At 47.2% G+C, this 13,782-nt stretch overlaps 1 protein-coding gene across 2 annotated transcripts in view; it reads left to right on the plus strand.

Annotated features, from left to right (window-relative positions):
- creb3l2 (cAMP responsive element binding protein 3-like 2) overlaps nucleotides 1-13,782 on the plus strand; it is a 110,765-nt gene that overhangs the window by 59,617 nt on the left and 37,366 nt on the right. For both annotated transcript variants that reach the window (XM_060902765.1, XM_060902766.1), the window contains exons 2-3: nucleotides 4,675-4,906; nucleotides 5,846-6,036. In XM_060902765.1, the coding sequence (XP_060758748.1) occupies nucleotides 4,675-4,906; nucleotides 5,846-6,036 (423 nt within the window). The remainder of the gene's footprint in view (nucleotides 1-4,674; nucleotides 4,907-5,845; nucleotides 6,037-13,782) is intronic.

Here is a 13,782-nt window from a genome sequence, read left to right on the forward strand (position 1 = left end):
AATTTGGAAATCTCAGCTTCCTAGTACAAATGGAAGACATCATTAGTCGTGGAACCGAGTCACTGTATGCGAAAATGGTTTGAACATCACCCCTTTCACTAATTTAAATACTTTTTCTATCATTATGGACTGGTTTGTTGCCAATTTGTTTGCAAAATCTCAAACATTTTCATACCTGATGTATTTTATCGTGTGTTGAAATGTCAAGATGTGATGCTATATTGTTCACCCCTAGGAACCACAGACCTTTTCAGGTGCCTGTTGGCAAATATATTGTCATCGATACCTTTTTTCGACCAACAGGGAGCAGGTTTTTGAACTGGTTCCATTCAGTATTCTTTGAACCTTGGTGCCAGATAGTGAACTGGCAAACGTTTTCACCACATTTGAGTGGAACCATTCTCAAGGATGCGTTATGAACAGAGGTTCATGTAGTAGCAAGATGGCAGTGTGCATTGATTTTACCTGTGAGATTTTCTGTTTTTGCGGATATTTGTTTTCGGTCCTCTTTTTTTTTTGGTCCCCCCCCGGAAGATGTCCTTTTTCATTGTGTTCTCCATTGCTGTGCTCTGCTTCCTCTCCAAACTGACACGCCCACTAATGTCACAGTTTGTGCTGGAAAAACCAGTTATATTTCAGTTCTAGCTGGGAACCAACTTTTCAGGTTCTGAACCAATTTATTTTTGGTCTCAATGCTCTGAATGGTTTTAAATTTGGTGTGTGAACAAGAATGTAACCCATTCCTTGTTGGTCGAAAAGTGGTAATAGTTTATTCAGCACTGACTATTTTAAATTTAAAGGCAGGATGCTGTGAACCAGCATCTTTTTTAACTTGGGCAGTATGTTGCCCCCACGAGGGAGTGTAGTGTAATAATATTCAGATACAGCTGTGAGAGATGATGCAGTTAAAATGACCAGATATTTTCTTAAAGTGTGTGCTTGTACTTGATGCATATTGAGGACCGGAATATGTTTTACCAGCAGAGTTGGGATGTTTTTGGGAAATGAGGACATTTTGGCCAGTCCTCAGTTTTTTTAAAGAGCTGTTTGAGGATAAAGACCTCAGTTTTAGGGTTCAGGTTAGAACCAGGTTTAGGTTAGGGTTAAGGATTTGGTTGTGATTGTTAAGGTTAGGCTAAGGGGCTAGGGAATGTATTATATTAGAGTCCCCACAAAGAGAGATGTATAAGAATGTGTGTGTGTGTGTGCATGCATGCGCACATGCCTGAGCAGATGGAGCTGCTTTTACAAGGTCTGGTGTGTGAGTCATGATAAAGCTGGAAAAAGCCAGACAGAGCATTTATGACTTGAACAGTCTTGAACTCATGTGTGTACTTGATTTGATACCACGAGAGAAACTTTTCTTGGTCCACTTATCTCTCTGTCTCATCCTGTAAAAGCATTTGCTTCCCTCAAACAAGTCAGGACAAGCCGAAGCACCATCATCCAGTTTGCACCCCAGCTGCATGCCTCAGAACCCATCTGTTTAGTAGGCATTTTTGCAAGGTTTCTCTGGTAGACCATCAAGGCCATGTCTCTTAACCTCAACTGGATTACATAAATTAATGCCTCAGGAGATTTTTATGTTGTCATTGTACGGGCAAACTGGTGAAGGTTGAGGTGGAATTCCTGAGATGGGATGAGTTTGGTTGAACTGGTTTGTTAACTGAGAACAGTCCTTTGCTCCATGTCTTGAAACTTTGGAATGATTCTGTTGGATGTTCTTCAATGTTATAATCATATACAAAAGACTAGAATTATTCACAGGAAATAATCTTTTTAAAATAATCCAAGACTCAAGACAGAATTGCTTCAGACATATTTCCAAGATTTACCACAGCCATCTGAAGCCAAGAGAGGGGTAATGGGGGTACAGCCAACAAGAGCAGATTGATTGGTCTAGCTCAGGCCACAGGTCAAACAAATGAGCTTTTTACTATAACAGACCTGCAAACTTGACCGAGTGAAGCAACACACCTAGTGGCAGAGACGCAGTGTCCCTGGGTTCATTGGGAAATAAGTTAGAAATTAAAAGTGGTGTTTTTACAAATCGACAGCGATGCTGTTGGGATCCAACTTGTAGAATATTTTACACCTTACACAGGAAAAGTATTCTGTATTAGCATGCAGGGGCTAAATACTGAGATTTGGGAATAAGATCAGTTACAGAAGCAGAAACACTAAGGAAATGAAACAATTTTATAAAGTGTGTAAGGGAACTGGAATGAGGGGAAATATCAAGAAAGCAGCAGAGACTTGCTGTGAGCTGTAAAAGGTGGCAAGGAGTCAAACATGTGGCTTCAATTACGGAGGGAGGGTGGAGAGAGAGAAGAAAGTGTGTAGTTTCCAACCAGATATCTGAGGAAGAGCTCAAGCTTGCTGATTGTACAGATACCCCCTTTACACTAATGTGAACTAGTTGTTAATTCTGGATTGGTGCTGATGCTAGTTCAGGGTCGGTTCCACTTGCAAACCTCCTAGTTTGCTTTTCCACTGGCTAGAGTCACCATAGAGGCACGCTATTACGTCGCTATATACAACGACTCTTTCCCCGCGACATTAACGCCAAGCGCAATAATAACAATATGGTGGACTACATCATCTCTTTACAAATGTTGCTTTGAGGACCAAAGACCTTTTCTTTTTTGGGTTAGTTAGACTATGTGCGGTACTATGGATTTTTTTTAAGAACCTTTTAAAAAAAGGAAAAAAAGGTTTTAATTGATCTTGTTGGTCACAATCATATCATCATGGCAAGTCTTCTTGGGCATCTTGCCATTCTGTAGCTAATGTTGGATGAGCAAGGCATCACGCCTACCCATCCCTTGCACGTGGCTTGTGCAACGCTATGGTCATGATAATCTCACCTCCAACCCCTAACGGAAGAGCTTCTTGGTTCAACAGCAAAATGTTGGTGCCATTCTGGAACCAGTTTTTGTGTTCGAGAGCCACAAAGAACCAGTTCTTTTGGCTGTCAAAACAGGAAGAACTGATTTGAGATTGGGCACCGGCTCCAAACTGGTCCTTGAACTGCCTTGATGGAAAAGAGGTGTCTAAGTGAGATTAGATGGCCTCCTATTGGTGGCGTGAAAGTCGGCTTGTCTCGACAGCGGGTTTAACCACTTTCACTGTATAGGGTGTAATTCAAGTAAGTGCATCTGGCTCTGCAGTGAACCAGGACAGGAGAACCCCTGTCGGTGTGAAGGAGTGTTTTCTCAACTTTGAGAATAAAGGTGTATATTATGAAGATGCATCATCAAATAACGCACCATCATAAGCTTTCGATGCTTTATGTAATTGTATCATTTCCTGCCAAAAACCCCCCCAAAAGTTCTTCACACATTTTCAGCAGAATTTGTTTGGCTTTCCAGACTTTTCAATCTCCTACAAAGTAGTATGACAAAAAGACAACAGCGAGAATCTACAGAGAACTAATTGTTCAAAAGTCTCAGCTCATTTCTACATTTAATGAAATGTAGTAATTTTAAGAAATGAATTCAACACATGAAACTACCTATTTGATGTGCAGCAGTTTCCTAACAAACTCTGATATGAGCAATTCCAGCGTTATGGACGTGACACTTGAACTCAAAATGGCAACAAATGACCCAGTGCATGTTTTATTGTCTCCCAGTATTTAAACAGGTGTTGCATATTTTAAGGCTGTACCATACTGGAGAAGTGATAGAACAAGAACAATTCCCATAGTACATCTAGGGCATGCCAGAAAATGCCAATAAAAGATGTGTTATGGATGTGACAGAAAAAGTATCACTTTTCTTGGGTGACTGTACATTTTTATCAAACTCTGTGAAATTGTAAACCTAATGTCGAAATGGAGATATCCATTTGATAGAGGGGTCCAAGGTGAATATTAAAAAATCTTTGTTTAAAATATTTTGTATTTCATGCAGAGTTTCAGAAGGAAAAGTCAGCGTTATGGATGTGACGAAATTCCGTTATGGATGTGACGCGTCTGAAATAGACATGGCATATGTTTAGAAAATCAGCAATTAAACCACCATAACCCTTTGAAAAACTCTCTAAATATCAGCTAAAACTATCAAAGTTCTTAAATAATATTTAGGATGGCTATTGTTTTGCTGTTTTGTGGATTTTAGCATACATTTCTGTGGCTTGTGGCAATAATATAGAATTGTACATGATCAAAGTTGATTTTAGCTTGGGTTTTACATTATAAGAAAGAAAGACTGACAGTGACATATTAGGTTGGTTACAAATTGGTTCAACTTATTCACATCTGTAAAATACAGGCCTAGGTGATATCTCTGGGAGTGGTTTTGATGTATTACATGTTGCTTTATTTTTGCATGGTGAGGTTGACATTTACATGGAATTGCCCATATCCTACTTTTTAAGGTTTTGTTGGATTGTCATGGGAGAGGCACTTGATTGTGAATCTTTGTGTAAATTGTAAATTCTTTAGAGGCAATTAATTCAGTTTCTGCCATTTACATTCAGTTCAGCACTTAATTTTAATAATGCATATCTTTTTATATTTTTAAAAAAATTTTCCCTACACTTTCATTTCTTTAAACTGCTGTTATCTCTTCTTATTTTGTTTCTGTTCATATTCACATACTGGTGGTTGTGTTGTTGTCTCTGTATGTGCTTCCTTGCATCACTTCTGAACCTCTGTCTCTTGATGTGTAGCACTTCACTGAGCTCCTGGATGACCTGTCTCAGGAGGCCCTGCTGGGCCAGCTGCTGAGCGACCCCTTCCTGTCAGGGAGGAGCGGAATGATTGACGTGGAGGAGGAACTGAGCCCGGCCTCTCCCCCACCTCCTCACATCCAGGCCGAGCACAGTTACTCACTGAGTGGAGACTCGCGACCTCAGTCGCCCTTGTCACATTTGACCACGGAGAAAACCAGCAGCGAGCCTGGTGAGTGTGGGGAAATGTCTCACTCGGGCAAATAACACGACTTCAGTTGGAAAATCAAAGCTATTTTGATTGGATGGCACTGCCTGAAATCAGAGTTGAGAAGACCATCCTGAATTCCTGAATAGGAATTCTAAGTTGAGGGAATGTTTTCTTTGGGGTCTGCACATGTTACGCCAACTTGCGGACTTGTTGAGTGTTAACTTGAGTATGCTGAGGCTAGATCTATGGGATTTTTTTTTTTTATAACTGGCCTTGAGCTAGAAAGTATTAGGAGAAATAACAGGTGCACAGAACTTTCATATTAACCTGATATAAAATGTTCTCCACACACACGGGAATGCTTTGTCATCCAGTCTTCCTGTTTAACTGCAGCTTGCCATTTTTCTCATCTTTCTGGGTTCACCAGGAAGCAGTGAAAAGTTAAACCAGGCTCATCTCCACATCTGTTATCACATCCAAAAGCACTCTCATTACTTTGGCTGTCATAACCACATCTGTTATTACATCCAAAGTCTCTGGCATTGTTCTTTTAGATGTAGATGTTTACTGAATTGGGCTTACAGTCACTCGTGTACACTTGTGCCGGTCGTTGTCTCAAACATAGCTTGCCCAGCAACATGGCCTCATAAATGAATTTGCAGTTACGATGATGTCATGTGAAAGGCCCCTATAGCTGTCCTGTGAGTTTTGTGTAATCCTACAGCGTCCTATTCACACTGAGATTTTAATTAAAACTGCCAAAACTTTGCTGCTGACGGTCTTTGGTCACAGTGGCACTAAAGTGACGGTGAGTGTGTTGCGTGATGTGTTCCAAGACCACCGATCTTCACTCATGACCAAAGAGTGTGCCTGTGACAGGCATTAAAGCTGGAAATAATAATGAGAAAAATAATGGTTATAATGGAGTGCTATAGTAAGCGACATGTTGGCTGTGTGCAGGAGAGTCAGACAATGAGGACTGGCCTATGGAACAGGAAGAGGAGGTAGAGGAGGAGGAGACGAGGTTCAATGTGAAGATCGAGCCTCTGTTATATGATTCTCCAGCACTGCTACCTACAGTAACTCTCACGCTCACAGTTGAACCAGCGACCACCGCTTCCCTCTCACACACCACTCAACTCACCACACAGGTCTGCCTGCTCTTTGTTTAATAGAACACTTTCCTCAACTGTTTAAAATGAACATGAAATTTAGGAGATGCAGTAAGAATGGGAAACGTATTTTGGACTACACTTAGAAAAATTATAGATTACTAAACTGGCGTAGCTGTGACTGATAACTATGGAGGAATATTTATATATTTATTTGGAGTCTATTATGTTTATATGGATAACCCTGTTTCCAAAAAATTGGGAAGCTGTGTAAAATGTAAATAAAACAGAATATGACTGTAGAGCTCTCTTAGGTGTGGGTGGAGCACAGAGGACGGCAGGACAAAGCTTCAGGTAAGAATAGGCTTTTATTGCCAGACTTTTCAGTATAACAACAGTTATATTCGGGTAAATACACACACACATGTGTTCTTGTCCCGGGAAGAGCTCTCCTCTGCTCTCCCTCTGCCTCCTTAAATAGGGCGCGGTACTGGGAAGACACACAAACACAGGTTAATTACCGTCAGGTGTAGTGATTCTGCCACTCACCTTCCCTGGCTCCGCCCTCCTGTCACAGACCGGCGCTTGACCACACCCCCGCTGCCACATACCCCCACCGCCCGACTCAGGCCGGGCGCCCGTCCGTCCCGCAGCCGACCCCCCCCCCCCCCCCCCCCCCTTGACGGGAGAGGAAGTCCGCCACGACCATCTGCGCCCCCGGCCTGTGGACCACCTTGAAATTGAAGGGTTGGAGTGCCAGATACCAACGGGTGATCCGCGCGTTGGCATCTTTCATGCGGTGGAGCCACTGGAGGGGCGCGTGGTCTGAACAGAGGGTGAAAGGGCGCCCCAGCAGGTAGTAACGGAGGGCGAGGACTGCCCACTTGATCGCCAGGCATTCCTTCTCAATAGTGCTGTAGCGCCCCTCACGCACCGACAGCTTCCTGCTGATGTACAGGATGGGGCGGTCCTCCCCCTCCACCTCCTGGGACAACACAGCCCCCAGCCCTCTGTCCGATGCGTCGGTCTGCAACACAAAAGGGAGAGAAAAGTCAGGGGAGTGTAATAGTGGCCCCCCACACAGTGCAGCCTTTACCTCAGAGAAAGCCCGCTGGCACTGCTCCGTCCACTGGACCGGATCTGGCGCCCCCTTTTTAGTGAGGTCAGTCAGCGGGCTGGTGACGTCCGAATAATTAGGTATAAACCTACGATAGTAGCCCCCCCCCAGGAACTGTCTCACCCCCTTTTTGGTCTTGGGCCTCGGGCAGGCCGCAATCGCTGCTGTCTTATTAATTTGGGGATGCACCTGCCCGTTGCCCAAGTGGCAGCCCAGGTACCGTACTTCCACCCGCCCAATCGCACACTTCTTCGGGTTGGCAGTGAGACCCGCCCGCCTCAGTGACCTAAGGACGGCCCTCAGGTGTTGCAGGTGCCGCTGCCAGTCGTTACTATAGATGATAATATCATCAAGATATGCGGCCACATAGGTGGCGTGGGGCCGGAGGACCCTGTCCATCAGCCGCTGAAACGTAGCGGGCGCCCCAAACAGCCCAAAAGGAAGTGTGACAAATTGGTGTAAGCCGAACGGTGTGGAAAAGGCCGTTTTCTCCCGGGATAATGGAGTCAAGGGGATCTGCCAATATCCCTTCGTCAAATCCAGTGTTGAGTAAAAGCGAGCTGTGCCTAGTCGATCGAGCAGCTCGTCAATACGAGGCATTGGGTACGCGTCGAATTTAGACACCGCGTTGACTTTTCTATAGTCCACACAGAACCGGACCGACCCGTCGGCCTTGGGTACCAAGACCACCGGGCTGCTCCAGTCACTGTGGGACTCCTCGACGATGCCCATTTCGAGCATGCTCTGAAGTTCTTCCCGAACCACCTTTTTTTTGTGTTCGGGTAGCCTGTAAGGGCGGCTACGCACTACCACCCCTGGGGGCGTCTCTATGTGGTGTTCTATGAGGTTAGTGCGACCGGGCAGGGGCGAGAACACATCCGAAAACTCGGCCTGCAACTGGGCGACCTCCGTGAGTTGGGTCGGGGAGAGGTGGTCTCCACAGGGGACCGGAGAGGTACGTGATGCCAATGTCCCTTCTTGAACCTCCGGCCCCAGCTCCGCCTTCTCCGGAACTACCGACACCAACGCCACGGGGACCTCCTCGTTCCAGAGTTTAAGCAGATTGAGGTGGTAGATCTGTAGCGCCCCCTCCCTGTCCGTTCGCCTTACCTCATAGTCGACGTCCCCGAATCGCCGTGTGACCTCAAAGGGTCCTTGCCACTTGGCGATTAATTTGGAGCTCGACGTGGGCAACAATACGAGTACCTTATCTCCCGGAGTGAACTCTCTAAGGCGCGTGCCCTTGTTGTACAGGCGGGCTTGCCATTCCTGGGCCTGCCGCAAATTCTCCTGAGTTAGGTGGGTGAGCGTGTGGAGTTTTGCGCGCAGGTCCATAACGTACTGAATTTCGTTTTTACTCTGTGAAGGTCCATCCTCCCAATTTTCTCGCAGCACACCTAAAATGCTGCGCAGCTTACGCCCGTATAACAATTCAAACGGGGAGAACCCCGTGGAGGCTTGGGGGACCTCTCGCACTGCAAATAACAAGGGCTCGAGCCATTTATCCCAGTTACGTGCGTCCTCACTTACGAATTTTTTAAATTATATTCTTGAGGGTGCGATTGAACCATTCAACTAAACCGTCCGTTTGTGGGTGATAAACGCTGGTGCGGATCGGCTTAATACCTAATAGCCCATACAGTTCGCTCAGTGTTCGTGACATAAACGAGGTGCCTTGGTCAGTCAGAATCTCTTTCGGGATTCCAACCCAGGATATGACGTGGAAGAGGGCCTCCGCAATACTGCGTGCTGAGATATTGCAAAGAGGCACCGCTTCCGGATATCGCGTTGCATAGTCCACCAGAACCAATATAAAGCGGTACCCTCGTGTTGACCGATCTAATGGCCTGACGAGATCCATCCCAATTCTTTCGAATGGGGTCTCGATTAATAGTAGGGGGCGCAAAGGCGCTTTTGGAATGGCCGCTGGATTTACTAACTGGCATTCGTGGCACGCCGTACACCACTTACGGACATCGCCGCAAATCCCTGGCCAATAGAAAAGGGGCAATTATCCGGGCTAGTGTCTTATCCTGCCCTAGGTGTCCAGCCATGGGATTAAAGTGAGCCGCCTGAAATACCAATTCCCGGTGGCTCTTTGGAATTAACAGCTGTGTGACTCGCTCTTTCGTCTGAGTGTCCTGCGTCACTCGGTATAATCTATCCTTCATAATAGAAAAATAGGGGAAGGACGGGGTGGCGTTCGGCTGGAGCGTTTGACCATCGATTACTCTCACTTGGTCAAACGCATGTCGCAGAGTCTCGTCTCGCGATTGTTCTAATGGGAAATCCGCGAGGGATTCCCCAACAGAAAGAGGAGTGGCCGGCGGCTCCTCACTCTGTCGCGGAGATGACGTAGACGGCTCTGCGACAGCAGCTCCAGCCAAAGCGACACCGGGACCTCCCCCTGTCAAATGGCAGGACCCACTCTTTACTAGGCGCGTCAATAAACCCCGAAATCCCGGCCAATCAGTCCCCAAAATTAAAGAGTGGGTAAGGCGAGGATTAACCGCCGCCTTCACTATAGATTTTTCCCCTCTGAAAAATATGTGGACTGACACCAAAGGGTAGCTGTGAACATCCCCGTGCACACACATCTTCACCCCCTGTGCTCCCCCCAATGCCTCGTCTTGCACCAGGCTTTGGCGGATCGAGGTCTGATTGCAACCAGAATCCACCAACGCCTGATATGTAGCCCCTTGGACACTCACCGGTATGTGATACGCTCCGGCCCGATCGAGGGCAGCTTCTGGCGCGTCGGGGATCTGTACCACCGCGCCCACCTCCATTGCTGCGCACTGTTGTTGCAGGTGGCCCGGCTCCCCGCAGCGCCAGCAAACCGGCCCGGGCTTTCCCTCTGCACCGGTGCTCTGGGGCTCACTCACCTGAGGGGGGGGAGAGACAGACACAGAAGGGAGAAACGAGAGGGCACCACGGGTGCGGCGGGCCGGCTGGGGTGGAGCCGGCCCCCGTCTCCGTGGTGGGGGAATGAGGCGAGGACGGGACACAGAAGGGAGGGGAGAGAGAGAGAAGAGAAGAGAAGACGTCGTCGGCTGTCCTGCTGCTGGAACAGCCGCCAGATGATCCTCCGCCAGTCCTACTGCCTGATCCAGCGACGCCGGGCGGTGGCGTTGGACCCACTCTGCAGTTCCGGCTGGTAAGCGGGCGTTGAACTGCTCCAGCACCACCTGATCGATGATTCCCTCGGCGTCGCGATCATCGGCCCTCAGCCACCGCCAGCAGGCGTCCCGGAGCTGCTGGCTGAACGCGAACGGCCGGCCGACTTCCTCCAACCGCAGCACACGGAAGCGCTGGCGCTGTTGTTCTGGTGTGCGCCCCACGCGCTGGAGGACGGCCTGGCGAAGGTCCGCGTAGGCCAGCCGGCGGTCGGCGGGGAGCTGTAGCGCGGCCAGCTGCGCCTCTCCCGTCAGGAGGGGGAGGAGGTGCGCCGCGCGCTGCTCCATCGGCCACCCCGAGGCTTTGGCGACCTGTTCGAACAATGCGAGGAACGCCTCGGGGTTGTCCTGCGGGCCCATCTTGGTCACGGTGAGGGGAGACGGGCCCGCGGCCGGGGTGTTGGTGGACCCCGCCGACACGAGGAGATGCCGGAACGCCTTGCGATCTTCCTGCTGGGCCAGCACCAGGGCTTCGAAGCACCGCTCTTGTTCCTTTCGGAGCGTGATGAGTGCCTGGTGCTGGCTTTGCTGAACCGTGGCGAGGGCGTGGACCAGGTCCGTGAACGGGGAGGATTCCATGGGGCTGCTGAGTTGGTGCTCCACCTTTTACTCCCGGGTTTCAGCACCACTGTAGAGCTCTCTTAGGTGTGGGTGGAGCACAGAGGACGGCAGGACAAAGCTTCAGGTAAGAATAGGCTTTTATTGCCAGACTTTTCAGTATAACAACAGTTATATTCGGGTAAATACACACACACACGCTGTGTTCTTGTCCCGGGAAGAGCTCTCCTCTGCTCTCCCTCTGCCTCCTTAAATAGGGCGCGGTACTGGGAAGACGCACAAACACAGGTTAATTACCGTCAGGTGTAGTGATTCTGCCACTCACCTTCCCTGGCTCCGCCCTCCTGTCACAGACCGGCGCTTGACCACACCCCCGCTGCCACAATGACGATTTGCAAATCATGGAAATTGTATATTTCATTGAAAATAGTAACATGTAAAGTTAACATGTATTAAATGTTGCAACTGAGGTGTTTTTTTTAACATAAGTATATACTCATTTTGAATTTGATGCCAACAACACGTTTCAAAAAAGCTGGGACAGGGCCATGTTTACCACTGTGTTGCATCACCTCTTATTTTTAACAACACACTAAACATTTGGGAACTGAGGAGACCAAGTAGAGGTCTGCGCGGGACAGAATTTTCAGTCCCGCTCCCGCCCGCTCCCGCATTGTGCAGTCCCGCTCCCGCCCGCTCCCACAAAGAATTATGATTTTCAGTCCCGCTCCCACCTGCGCCTGCCATACTTTGTCCTGATCCCGCCTGCAAATCACGCATGATGCAGACGTTCGCGTTATTTCTCATGAAAGTTCTTGTCATTGGCTTGGGGAGTTAAACATGCTGAGCTGAGCTGAGCTCTCCACTGACCGATCCTTCACCTAGCGCACGTAGCGAGGGTGTGCATTGCCAGGCGGCATGCGCAGCTGAGGCTTTACAGAGATACCCAACACACCTACCAAAATCTACAGTGGATATTAAGAATATTGTAAATTGCACATAGCTTATAGGTCACTCCTCACATTTACATTCTAGGAAATACAAGTAGGCCTATAAGAAATTAATATAATTTAAAGACACAGCGTGATGGTGCCCCGCCCCCTACTTTGAGTGGATTTGAGCATAAATATCTACAGCTCACGTTCAGGGGTGTGTATCCCAAACAACCAACCAAGTTAGCATTAAACCAATATGGTACGATGCAAGTTTGAACTAACTAACATCCAAAAAACGACTGTTTCCCAAAGCTGTAGTACCAACTTGGTATGATTTGAACCAACACAGTTCAAACCACGATGTTTTCAGATGTGTTCGGATGGTCTCGTTTATTGTCGGAATTCAGAGAAACAACCCGAAGTTGGCTGACAGTGCGAACGGCATTTCACCATTAAATGACCGTTAAGCCAAATTTGGTGCGTCCATAATCTTCCCCTGATGCTTGCAACTTGATGTAGATGTTCATTTAGACTAAAATAAAATTACAATACTCCTCATTTGGAAATCACGTGTAAACAAAAGGCATCTCCATAAATTAAAGCATCATATACTAGTTTTGGCTATAAGGCTATTTGCCCTGATTAAAAATAGCTAAGCAAACTGCTGTGAGGTGGCGCAGATAACGTTATGTAGATCTGCATGTTGTGTATTTATAGGTGGCATTGTTAGGTTTATTGTAAGTTTATTGTTTAGACTCTGACATTCTGCTAACACATTCCAAGTTGAGCGCTGCATGCGATCATGATTGACAGCTCTCGCTTTGATTGACAGCTCTCGCTTTGCGCACTCGCACTCCCACTTCCGAGTCTGTGGCATTTTTAGTTAGCGGGACTGCAGCTTATCACCTCTCCCGCCCGCTCCCGCATTGTGCACTCCCCCTCCCGTCCGCGCCCGCAATGAGCTTTCAAAATTTGTCCCGCACTGCTTTGCTTTTAATGACACTGGTCAGCTTTTAATGCAGTGTCTCCTGAGTTTTTTTATTTTATTTTTCTTTCTCCTTCTAAAAATGCTTCCCCAGGGAGTGTGTAGTCAAGGTTTTACCCCCAGGACCCCATGTACATTTAATCCCGTCCAAGTAGGGCTGAAGGAGAAGTCTTATTGTCGTTGAAAGATTTATACATCGGGACTTCTGGTTGAGCGGCCATGAGGAAAGCAGCATAACATCAGGGCTCCCTGATCATTAAAGATAACAGTGTATTTTGTTGAATGATTAATAGTTATTAGTACGTTATATTAAACAGGCGTTATTAATATGCCCAAAGCGAGACAAAAAAAAAGTTTCACAGGCAAAAGAGCGGACTAATTTAGCCAAAAAAGAGCGGGTCGAAAGCGACACATATTCCCCTGTGTCGGAATGGCTACAGGTGGCAACAGACATGGCTAGCTCGCAAGTGATACTACAGTACAAGAATTGAGAGACTTTCAGTATGAAAATGCAGACACACTCCGATAAATACGAGAGGATATTAAGGAAACCAACAGTAGAGTGGATGAAGCTAAAACGTGAATCTCTGAGACAGAGGAAAGAGTGCAAGGGTTGGAGGAGGCCATGAGGGAACTGCTAAAGCTACAGGCTAGGCTAACAGTTCAGGAGGGAAGAGCAAGAAGGAAGAACATAAGAATTTATGGCATAGAGGAAGGGTCAGAGGACAGCTCCTCGATGATATTTGTGGAAAATCTGCTTAAGGACAAACTGAAGTTGCCTCATACTGACGACCTCAAGACTGAGCATGCACACTGCGCCTTGGCCCCAAAACCACCAACCAAATCTCCCCTGAGATCTATAATTGTCAAGATTTCGAACAGTAAAACTAAAGAAGAAATCTTAAAGCTGACAAAAAAATGATTTTTGTATCAAGAGAAGAGTTTTTGTGGACCATGACTATGCGCCGGGAATACATGGAGGCGAAGAAAGTGCTCAAGAAACAAAAAAAGACC

Source organism: Neoarius graeffei, chromosome 21, assembly GCF_027579695.1.
Source record: "Neoarius graeffei isolate fNeoGra1 chromosome 21, fNeoGra1.pri, whole genome shotgun sequence".
NCBI classification, from domain to species: domain Eukaryota; kingdom Metazoa; phylum Chordata; class Actinopteri; order Siluriformes; family Ariidae; genus Neoarius; species Neoarius graeffei.